At 47.9% G+C, this 12583-nt stretch overlaps 1 protein-coding gene across 1 annotated transcript in view; it reads right to left on the reverse strand.

The window, feature by feature from the left end:
* Positions 1 to 12583, reverse strand: part of alpha-Man-Ib (alpha-Mannosidase class I b) — a 68642-nt gene that overhangs the window by 29680 nt on the left and 26379 nt on the right. Inside the window, exon 6 of the mRNA XM_084588903.1 lies at positions 188 to 375. Within this exon, the coding sequence (XP_084445029.1) occupies positions 188 to 375 (188 nt within the window). The remainder of the gene's footprint in view (positions 1 to 187; positions 376 to 12583) is intronic.

The following is a 12583-nucleotide window of genomic DNA, read 5'->3' on the forward strand; positions in this document are numbered from 1 at the left end:
GAACTATTTTGCGATCCCCTTCGAGTTCGATATATCCGGGTTCGACTGTAGTATGTACAAAGTCTTTAGCTCTGTTCTCTTTCCTACTTTCCACCACTGTAGTTCACATGCCCTGAAAGGAATGTGGCAGCTTCAGCAGCCAGTATCCCCCTTTCCTCATCTCAAACCGCTACCGCAGCCAGCTTACCAGGAGACAGCCTTCCCAGTCTGGAGCCACTGCTTGAGGAGGTATTCATAGTAGCTGTCAGCACGGGCACCCAGGGTCAAAGTGGAATCAGCATTGAAGCGGCCTGTCTCCGCATTTATGAACATGGGCACCAGGCCTTCCTTCTTGGGCAATCGGTGCAAGAGCTCAGACACTGCAAAGGCCTTTTTCTGAAAAGCAAGACACCAGCCCCCTCTTACACAGCAATACTGAACATATGTGTAGAGAACAAAAGAGCCCAAGGCACAGATGATCTAATGCATTCATTGCATTAGTGCAACAATATTATGCCCACTTACAGCTGCCTCAACTCTCCTTCCTATTAAATAAAAAAAAAAAAGTAAGCAATGGTACGGACTAGGGAGTGCAAAACTATGCACGACTCTTTAAAAAAAAAAAATTGCGGAGTTTTATCCCAGTCAAACTTAGTTATCTGCACGCAAGATCTGCTAAGCATGGCTACACACCACCCTGATGCCTGCGTTGAACTGTTCACACACTCGGACCAGCACGCCACTCATCCACGGTGAGACTAAGCACTGAAGAGGGCCAGCAAAGCAGTTGTTAAACACCCTGCATAGTTATGTGGTCAGTGTATGTTAAAGAACCCCAGGTGGTCGAAACTTACAGAGCCCTCCACTACAGCGTCCCACAGCTCAAAGTCGAAAACGCAAGTGAATGACCTTGGGAGTTGCAGTGTGAAGAGTTTAAAACGCACTAAAGCATGGCAACTTTAAAAGGGCACTCAAAGGGTATCCGCCGAGGGCAAAGAAAGCTGATGATACTGACAGATAATGATTGAATCGCCTATCATCCTAATGTAAAAATTTTTGATCTATCATACCTAGCCCCATACCTAGCCCTAGCAGAAGACTAAGGTAATGTTCAACAGCCTCGGGAAGAAACAGCAGTTTACGTTAGGTAGCGAAGCACTGGAAGTAGTAGGCGATTATGTCTACTTAGGACAGGTAGTAACCACAGATCCGAACCATGAAAGGGAAATAACAAGGAAAATAAGATTGGGATGGAGCGCATTTGGCAAGCACTTGCAGATTATGACTAGCAGCTTACCGGTATCGCTCAAGATGAAAGTATACAACAGTTGCATCTTACCTGTACTCACCTATGAGGCTGAAACATGGAGGCTAACCAAGAGGGTTCTACTTAAGTTGAGGACAACTCAGAGGGCTATGGAACGAAAAATGGTAGGGGTAACATTAAGAGATAGAAAGCGTGCAGAGTGGGACAGAGAAATAACTCAAGTTACTGACATTCTAGTGGAAATTAAGAAGAAGAAATGGGCATGGGCAGGACATGTAGTGCGAAGAGAAGACAACCGATGGTCGCTTAGGGTAACAAACTGGATTCCAAGGGAAGGAAAGCTAGCACAGAAAGTTAGGTGGGCGGATGAGGTTAAGAAGTTCGCAGGGGTCAAGTGGATGCAGCTAGCACAGAACCGGGTTAATTGGAGGAATATGGGAGAGGCCTTCGCCCTGCAGTGAGTATAGTCAGGCTGATTACGATGATGATGATGACCTATCCCCAGATGTAATAGTGATTAAAAGCAGCCTCAGCATTTTCCCTCTCAACTCATACACCAATCCAAGAGAGTAAAACAAAGAGGCTGAAACCACACTTTGCCCATGAATGTGTCACGAACCCAATCTGGCTCAGGTGCATACTATTTTTTTTTTGCTGCCTGCTCCCACAGCACTGCTTACTGCTTGCCAGTAGAGGAGTGAGGCTAAAGGGAGCTCAACACACTGCAATCTTCTGTCCAGCCTGCACCCCACCTTCTTAACTACTGCCTAACAAGGCTGCACTGGCTTTGTCCTCAGTGGCACTGGTTTCCTTCCTTTAAGCAAGCATTTCTGCTATGAAAATGTGCCACCTCGGTAAATGACATTTTCATGGTGCCCCTTACTTGATGCTGTGCCCAACAGAGAATATGTACGTTGCCACAGCCTTATTTGGTGATTTTGCGGCCCTTTCTAATTATAGCACAAAAAGATTTCACATGCTTTGCATTAATTTCAAACATTCAATCTCTTTAAGTTCAAATTTCAAAACTCTCCAAACACCTTTTGGGGCAGTCTGCTACTGTACAGTCATGAATAGCAATGCTGACGTAATGCAATCTCGTCAGAGCATCACTTCAATGACTACATCAAAAATGCTTAATAGTTGTACTTCAATAGCAATAGCAACTGTTACATCTATTATGCGGCACTCACAAAGCCTTAGCACCATAAAGCAATAAGTAAGGTTTTGAAAAGTGAATTTACTGCTAAGCGCTACTGCTATGAAGCAAGCTACTACCATGACACAGTGGGTTACTTATGTTCATACACCTACAATCAACCTATTCGTATTACGAGCACAAAGAACCAAATCGCTTTTAGTAAAAAAATGTCTGACAAAGAGCTATCATACTGGCACTTGCAAAGAGAATTTTGTTTCTAAACAACAAATATAGTTCGGGAATATGTAGTTTAATGTCTAAAGTGACTCAGACTACGAGGGAGGCTTTAGTGAAAGGCTTCGGACAATTCTGACAACTGGGGTTAATATGCACCGACATCACATAGTGCAGAGGCAACTTGCATGCCACCTCCAATCAAATGCGATCCCCAACAATTTTGTTACAATACTACATGCACATTACGAGTGCAACGATGCTAATTCGAGACTTTGCCATGAAGCTAGTGCAACATGTTAAAAATTTTTGTTTTCATTTTTGAGTTGCGTGAAACCAGTTTTCTTTTTTAAGTGAGCCCTCTATGCATGATATGCATGGAAGATACTTAAACAGGTCTAAGATAATAAATACAGCAGAACCTTTCAACACGACGGAATTACCTTCCACTCCTTGAATTCTAACTTGCAAATGTTGTAAACCTGCACATCACCCTCATCAAAGTTACATGCTCTTAAATGAGGAAGAACCCTCTATAATTTGCATCCTTCACAACCTCAATCAATAAATTAAATACAGTATTTACTCGATTCTATGCACCTCTTTTTTTGTACGATTGTGATGTCCAAATTGAGGGCGGTGATTAGCCCCCAGATATGGGGTTATTACATGATCCTTTTTGATCCTATGCCTGGGCAGATAAATTCCTGAGCACATAGATATTTCGAAAGGCGCCTTTGGAGCACACTAATGCGCCTTGACAAGCTTGGTGCTAGTGCCGCTCCCATGCTTTTTGCCTACCATGGGATCGCAGACTACTGCAGCACTACTTCGATCATCTTGCCTGTTCGTAAATATGGGGGAGTTTACATGGGTGGAAGCAGGCTTGAGCATTTTGGAACAACTTTGGGATATAGATAGATGGCATTGAAGGGTAGCCTTTCCATAGAGCTTTTTTACTTCACTGCCTCCAGCCACTAGTTCATCACTCTTTGCTTGAGCAACGGCGGGGCTCATATTTAATATTTTGGCGATAGACGCCTTATGCCTTTCCAACACTCTTGAGAAGCTTACTAGTGATTTACAGCTTTGGCGTACTAACCCATAACGCTTCAAGTATGGTTTTGTCTGATGTAGGCCTAGCAAGCTTGTCACTGAAAAAGAGGCTCGATGGTGAAGTACCTGCTTGTTTTCACAGCAGAACCATTAAAATATTTCATGCAGTTTTTGCAGTCGGACAAGTTTCCTTCCTAACAGCTCATAGTAGTTTGCGCTACCTGCTTCGCTTGCTGATCTCGCTTCTCTCCGCCTGCGATTCAAAAGGCTGAGAGGAGGTGCTACGTCACATGCACAGTGCATTTTTTTTCGCAATTACAGTCGAAAACGGTTATATCGAATTTTGGTTATATCGAACTCACTAAATATCCCCTTGAAAATCCCATGTAAAAGTATAGGAAAGCCGCGTCATATATTGAACTCAATTTCACCGGTCGTTCGATATATCGAACTCTGCACCGAGAACTGGAAAGTGTGCCTTCCTCAAAGACGATCGCATCACCCTTGGCCGTTTGCCGCGTGACGTTTTCAAGCCACGCGCGGAAGGAATAAGAGGGGACAGTTAGGCGACGGCTGGTCTGGGAAGCGGCGCACCCATTCCCCAAAGGCGCGCGCATCTGCAGTTGTCGTTTCCCGTGCGCCAACACATGACGTTTGCAAGCCATGTAGCACTTCCACCCCTGCTATATGCACATAAATTACAAGTTTTTCTCTTTATTGAGACATGGAGCGTCATGCATCCTGCCAGAAAAGGGTATCAGCATGAGGTGATGAGCTGTGCATTACTCATGGCCCATCCATAATTACCTTTCACCCTGCAAATAGGCAAGCGTCCTGTATAAGCCTTTCTAATTCCAGGTGATTCATTTTATACAAGGCAACATATTGTAAATGCACCAAGGTCATATAGCATAAGAAAATCAGATTTTAACCATTCGTTCCTCTGCGCTTAACTAAGCATACAAACTCAATTATACAGACAATATCAAAAGTTTTGATGGCCTGTTATGCCTCTTACTTCTAGCACATAACACGACTATGCTGCGGCTTGCGATGCATTCAATACAGTGCAGTCCACTTATAACGATACCAGATATCGAGATATATCGCTTATAACGATCAAATTCTTGAGATTTATTTATTATTTTCCCCATTGCCCCTATGTAAAGAATAAACCAGATATAATGATCGATTATCGATGGTACATCGGATAGAATGATAACTTATCGCCACTCGATAGGTGTTTACCACGAAAATTAGATTGAACATTCAATAAAAGATCAAATATTAAGAAGACAATGACATGAAAACTCGACATATGCGGCGAAAACAGAAGCAAATGAGCACTATCATCATCGCAATCGCAGCCGCGCAAAGGGAGGATTTTTTTGCAGGTCCTGAACGGGCAATCACGTGACACAAAAGTGATGTAGAGCTACGTCACTTCTGTGTGTCCTGTCGACTTTTTTTTTTTTTCTTTTTTTAAATTCTACTGGGGTAGTGAGAAAAGCGCTTGGCCGTCGGAGCACGGCTTCAAGCTGGAGGAGAGAGAGCATCTAGCCGTCTGCACTCAACAGCACGCACGCTTTCTTCTGTATTTTCTCCCCCCTATTAGTGGGGAAAGGTTGATAGGAGGGGCGGGCAGGCTAGCCAAAGTAGACAGTGTGGTTTCAAACGAGTGACGGCTTGGAGCTACCCTCGGCAAAGCAGTGTGCACGCTTGCTTCCCGAGCGGCAGCGGAGGGAGTGCTCAAGATTTGCTGTGCGCGTGTACTTGGCTCAATCGGCCGTTTTGCACCTTAAAGTTTACGCCTCAACTATGTGAAACTATATATATATATATATATATAGTGTGTGTGTGTGTGCGTGTGCGCGTGTGTGTGTGTGTGTGTGTGTGTGTGTGTGTGTGTGTGTGTGTACGCGTGCGCGCGCGCGTGTGTAGTGACGTAAAATTGTTTGTCCATAAGCTAAGTAACATCTTGTATAATTTCACTACATATATATGTATATTGATACGTGGCAAGGTTAGTCCATGAAGATTAGTCCAAGATGACGTAGCACACAAAACACAGAAGCACAGCAGCGTCAACCTTCTTCTAGCATTAACCGTTGCTACCACTTTGTCTTCTTCTGTGTCACTGTTACTGATCGTTGTCTTCTTCAACGTCCAGCGACACAGGACATATATGTCACATCCCCCCCCCCCCCCCCGAATAGCACAGTTCCGGTGAGCACTAGGATGTACTGCAGGGATAGTACAGCTTCATTCGAGCAACATGAACAATCTCGGTGCGTGGCATAGAGGACTGTTGCGGCGGAGATACAGGGCGATCTCGTATGTCACAGGAGTGACTGGCCGTCTTGCTCTGGACTCCAACTCATAAAGTTGGGCTGTGTGAGAAGCTTTTGCCACGCTACGCAGGACCCATGGTAGGGTCCTGCGTAGCGTGGCAAAAGCTTCTCACACAGCCCAACTTTATGAGTGGGAGCCCAGAGCAAGACGAGAGAGCCCAGAGAGTAGTGGACACCTCGGTGGCGAGAATCATGGTGCCGTTTTTGAGAATTTTGGGAGGAAGCCAGTCGGCGGTGAGCAATAACACGGTCAGCGTCAGCTTGGGAGATGGCGTCACGAACGTAGGAACTGGCGTTAGTGGTGGGAGGCAGTACGCTGTCAAACGGAAGGGGATGGTCGTGGCCGTATAGAAGATAAAAGGGTGAGTAGCCCATTGTGTCGTGACGGGAGGGATTGTACGCGAACGTTACAAACGGCAAAGTAATATCCCAGTCACGGTGATCACCCGAGGCATACATTGACAGCATGTCCGTGAGCGTGCGGTTGAGGCGTTCGATGAGGCCTTTCGTTTGTGGATGGTAAGCGGTGGTAAAATAGTGCTTAATGGAGCAGTACCTAAAATTTCATCGACTACTCGAGCAAGAAAGCAAAAGCCACGGTCAGTGAGCAACTGGCGTGGAGCACCATGAAGTAGGATGACGTCGTGGGGAAGAAACGCAGCCACGTCAGTTGCACAGCTGGTGGGTATCGCTTGGGTGACAGCGTAGCGCGTAGTATAATCTGTGGCCACCGCAATCCATTTATTCCCCGACGCAGAAAGTGGGAAAAGCCCAAGAAGATCAAGGCCAACTCGGGAAAACGGGTCTACTGGGATGTCGATCGGCTGCAGGGATCCAGCAGACTAACCGAGGGCTTCTTCCGTCTTTGAAACCGGTCACAAGAAGCCACGTAACGACGAACAGAGTGATAGAGGCCTGGCCAAAAGAAGCGGCGACGGACGCTATCGTACGTACGAGATACGCCAAGATGACCCACTGTGGGCACGTCGTGCAGCTGCTGAAGAACGGTGGTACGCAGGTGTTCGGGGACTACAAGTAGAAGCTCGGCGCCATCTGGTCGCATATTCCGCCGGTATAAGGTGCCGTTGCGGAGCACAAACAGAGCAAAGGTAGCATCAAGGTGATCAGTGTTGAGGCGATTGAGAATGCTGCAAAGCTTGGGATCTAAGCGCTGCTCATGGCGAATGTTTGAAAGGTCAGAGATGGCCAACACACATGTGTCATCGTCACACTCGCTCGCAGGTGGCGGATCTACCGGGTTGCGGGACAGGCAATTGGCGTCAGCACGCAGCTGGCCATACTTGCGGGCAACAGAAAAAGTGTATTCCTGAAGGCGGAGGGCCCAACGGCCCAGGCGACCAGTAGCGTCCTTAAGCATAGAAAGCCAGCATAAGGCATGGTGGTCGGTGATGACGGAAAACAGGCGGCCAAACAAGTAAGGGCGAAACTTTGTAATGGCCCACACGAGGGCTGAGCACTCACGTTCTGTGATCGAGTAATTCCGTTCAGTCGCAGAAAGGAGGCAACTGGCATAAGCAATGACGCGAGTGCGACCCATCTGCTGTTGGGTAAGAATGGCACCAATACCGTGACCACTGGCGTTGGTGCGTACCTCCGTTGGTGCTGAGGGATTGAAGTGCGCCAAGACGGGCGGGTTGGTGAGGGCTGCAATGAGCGCAGAAAAGGCTTGGGATTGTTCTTTGTCCCAGCAAACTGGAGCATCGTTCTTCAAAAGACTGGTGAGTGGACGAGCCGTCTCCGCAAAGTTGGGTACAAACAGCCGAAAATAGGAGCAAAGCCTAAGAAAACTATGCACGTCACTGGTACAATAGGGTGTAGGAAATGCACTTACAGCACGTATTTTGTCTGAATCGGGTTGAACACCATGGGCGTCGTTCACGTCGGCCGAAGCTACACTTCTTCGAGTTCAGCTGAAGGCCAGCTCTTCGGAAGACACTAAGAATGGCATCAAGGCGATGGAGATGGCTCTCGAATGTAGAAGAAAATACGACGTCATCGAGATAGCACAAGCACGCCGTTCATTTCAAGCCGAGCAGGAGAAAGTCCATCATGCGCTTGAATGTTGCGGCCGCATTACACAAGCCGAAAGGCAGCACCTTGAACTGATACAGGCCATTGGGATATATGAAGACGGTCTTCTCTCGGTCCCGTTCGTCGACTGCGATCTGCCAGTAACCGGAACGAAGATCAATGGAAGAGAAATAGCTGGCACCGTGCAAACAGTCAAGGGCATCATCTATCCTGGGGAGCGGGTAAACGTCCTTCTTTGTGATTTTATTGAAGTGTCGGTAATCAACGCAGAACCTCCAGGTATTGTCCTTCTTAACAAGCACGACAGGCGACGGCCAGGGACTGCTCCAAGGCTCTATAATGTTTTTTGCTAACATCTTGTCTACTTCATCTTGTATGACGCGACATTCAGAAATGGCGACTCGATAAGGTCTTCTGTGAATTGGGCTGGTGGCTCTGGTATCGATGCGATGTGTAACGAGGGATGCTTGTCCTAAGAGGCTGTCACCAAAATCGAAAATATTTCTGTACGAAGTCAGAACGTTCGCAAGTGCTGTAGCACTGTCAGGGCGCAAGTTAGGTGCAACCATTCCTGATAAGCGGGCCTCCGGAGGTGGGGACGGTACAGGTCGTGTTGACACTTTAGTAGTAGGGTCAGGTAAAAGAGCTTCCATTGTGATGTCAGACAGTGGGGTCAGTTCGGCGAGAGTAATGCCCTCAGGAAGAATGTGCACAAAAAGGCCGAAGTTCAAGACTGGAATAAAAGCGTTATTTTCTACGTGCATAATGTTATGAGGGAGAGCGATTCTATGCTGCAGTATCACGTCGGTTATGGGGCAAACAACGTAGTCGCCATCAGGAACGGAGGGGAAAGGCGACATGAATCCATACACTGCAGCTTCTGGTGGCAGGCGAGTAAATGTAGAGGAGCGGAGACGGAGCGTTGAAGTATCAGAGGCCTGTTTGTCCAGGCAGAGCGGCAGGTCTAGATGAAGCAGTCCAGAAGAACAGTCAATGAGTCCTAATATAACGTCGTGAGGGCAGCTGGTGAGGACTGTAAATAGCACAGGGATGTGGCGGTCCGCAATGGTAATTCTCGCAGTACACATACCAATCACAGTAGCTGTGTTGCCATCAGCAACACGAACGGTAGATGAGGAAGCAGGTGTGAGGACTTTGTTGAGGCGTTGACGGAGCGAGGAACTGAGGACAGAAATGTGGGTGCCAGTGTCAATAAGGGCAGAAACTGAGACTCCGTCCACAAGAATGTCAATGAGGTTGCGTCTGGATGCGAGCGTCAGTTCCGAGTTGACAGACCGGGTCGGTAATGCAGCGTCACTCCCGGGCGCTGCACTCGCTAGTTTCCCGAGTATGTGCCAAGGTATGATGGGGAGGAGCTGCGACGAGGCACCGGTAAACGGGATCGACGAGGCCGTGGAGATGGAGATCGGCTGGAGTGATGGACACTTGAGACGGTTTCAGTGTGAGGCTCAGCTGGGTGAGGAGGGAAGTGTCTAGTTCCATCATATGTGGGGCGGAGCTCTCCAGGTTGGACAGGGAAGCGTCGAGGTCCGTAGCAATACCGATAGTCAGCATTGTAATAAGAACGAGGGGTGGGGAAGGTACGACTGCAGCAATAACATGAAGTGTGGCCTGCTCGACAGCAAATAAAACAGATTGGCCTGTCGTCTGAGGTGTGTCACTCTGCAGGATTGCGACTAACGTAGCGACATGGGGGGAGCCTGGCTAGTGGTTGCAGCAGCCACTACATGAGCAGGATGCGATGGTGACGAGGGCGGTACGGGGTTGGAGGGAAGACCGACGTTGGCAAGGTCCTGGTGGACAACAGCCTGTATCGTGGCCAAGGTGCCGGGCAGTGGAGATAGGAGTGGTGCAGGAGCTAAGGCCTCGAGTTTTCGCCTGACGATCCGAGTCATGGTTGTGGAATGAGAAGGCTGTTGCAGAGGAGCCAGATCATCGCAGGATGATGTAGCTGCCATGTTCGAAGGCGCTCAAAGCGATGTACCAGGCGTCGTTGTTTAGCCTGCTCGAATCTTCGGCAGACTTGAAGCACCGACTCGACAGTAGAGCAATTCATGCAGAAGAGGATGTTGAACGCGTCATCTGCGATGCCCTTGAGAATGTGCCCTACCTTTTCATTTTCCAGCATGGAGCTGTTCGCCTTGCGAGACAACGCGAGCATGTCTTGAATGTAGGCAAGGTAGGACTCCGTGGTGGATTGGGCGCGAGACGAAAGTTCGGTTCTGGCTGCAACACCCCGTCCAATAGGCTTCCCAAACAAGTCGTGAAGCTTTTGCTTGCAAATATCCCACATCCCCAGCTCATGCTCATGATTTTGGAACCACATGCGAGTGGTTCCCGCCAAATAGAAAAAGATTCGCCAGCATGATGGTCGCGTCCCAGTGGTTGTTCCTGCTGCAGCGCTCGTATTCATCCAGCCAATCGTCAACATATGTCTTGTCTTCGCCATTAAAGATGGGAGGGTGGCGGATTTTCGTGAGGACGAGTGGCTGCGCAGATGTTGCTGTGGTGGTAGGAGCTGCTTCAGAGGTCATAGTGGCCGTTGTTGACGTTGCGATCCCAGGTAGGTGGCAGCCAATGCGCAAATCCAGCTTTTGGCTGCTTAAATGGATTTATCGGTGCACATGGGAATCTTTATTCACCTCCACCAATTTGATACGTGGCAAGGTTGGTCCAAGATGACGTAGCACACAAAACACAGAAGCACAGCAGCGTCAACCTTCTTAAAGCATTAACCGTTGCTACCACTTTGTCTTCTTCTGTGTCACTGTTACTGATCGTTCGTCTTCTTCAACGTCCAGCATCGCAGGGCATACATGTCACAATATACAGGGTGTTCAAAATTAGGCTTCACTGATTTTTAAACAAAACGCAAAATGCCGTACACTAAAGCCGTTTTTGTACATTGGTAATGCGGCCAGGCGGACACGAATTAGTATTAATTGTCCCCGTAAACTCAGTAATTAATTAAAATTTATTAATTAATCTTTTATTGGCTTAAGGTAGCATATATATTTATATTGAGAACTTGGAGGCAAATGCTTTTTAGGGCTACAGTAGAATCTCGTTGATATGATTCCCACGGGCTCCGACAATAAAAGCGTATTATCCGAAAATCGTATTATCCAAAACGGACTCCAAAAGATCGCGAATAATACATACTTGGCACAGAACTTGCTTTTATTAAAGCACGTTAAAATAATCCGTCACTTTGCGTTGCACTTTTTGCTTTTCGAGGTCCTGAAGAAAGCTTTTTTGGAACTCGTAGAAACGAGTAGCAGTTTCCTCACTCAGCTCCGCAGACGCGACAAAGCCACGAAGCCCGTCCAAAGCTTGGAGTGCACCATCAGTATTTAATGGCCGACGATCGCCGCTGCAATCTCCGGCGTCTTGGTTGTCATCGTCATCGCTCTCCTCTTCAGCGGTAACATCTGCAATGATGTCTTGGACGGTGCGCAATTCGCATGTCGCCAGTTGGTCGTCCGTCAATACAAACTCTTCCAGAGACATGCCGACATCGAGGTCACCCCAGTCTGGGATGTCAATCTCTGCGCTGTCAGCTCCATGTTCCTCCGTATCGCCAGATGCACAAAAAAAGCCACACTTCTTGAAGCAGTTGGCGATGGTGTCGGGTTTGACGCGATCCCATGACATCGCTAGAAAATGAATGGCATCAAGAAGATCCACCTTCAAGCTGGCATCTTTCCGGTCAATCTTGGCCAAAAAGCGTCTGACCAACAAGCTCCTAAAGTGAAATTTCACGTTTCTAATGATTCCTGCATCTAGGGGCTGCAAGTGGCTGGTGCAGTTGGGCGGCAGGAAAATTACTCTGACGTTTTGCAGCCACGAAGTATCGACAGGGTGCGCGGCACAATTGTCGAGAAATAGAAGAATTATACGGTTCTCGGCACGCATCCGGGCATCCAGATGGGTGAGGAACTCTGTGAAAAGGGCTCCGGTCATCCATGCCTTCCTATTCGCTTCGTAAACGACAGGAAGGCGTGGGTTACGCGAGAAGCAGTGTGGCTTCCAGAACTTGCCAATGACGGTAGGCTTGAGCTTCTCGGTTCCATCAGCATTGCAGCACAACAATACGGTGACTCTTTCTTTGCTTTTTTTTTCCACCTTGACACGTCTCACCTTTCATACTGAGACTTTTCTCGGGCTGGAGGTTGATGAACAACCCAGCTTCATCTGCGTTGAACACGTCCCTTGGCTGGTATTGAGCAATCACCGCCGGCAGAGTCGAAAGCCAGTTGGAGACCTGATCTTGGTCGGCAGACTTCCCTTCGCCGGAAACGGTTTTATACGACAGGCCATGTCATGTTTTAAAACGATGGAGCCACCCGCCCAAAGCTTTAAAATCTTCAATGCCCAACGAGAGTGCAATCTCATCAGCTTTCTCGCGAACAACTGTCCCGTCCACGTTCACGCCCGCCGCCCTTACTTCCCTGAACCACGCCAGTAGAACCTCTTCCATCT

Source organism: Amblyomma maculatum, chromosome 1 (genome assembly GCF_055883805.1).
Source record: "Amblyomma maculatum isolate TAMU_Amacu chromosome 1, ASM5588380v1, whole genome shotgun sequence".
Lineage (NCBI taxonomy): Eukaryota > Metazoa > Arthropoda > Arachnida > Ixodida > Ixodidae > Amblyomma > Amblyomma maculatum.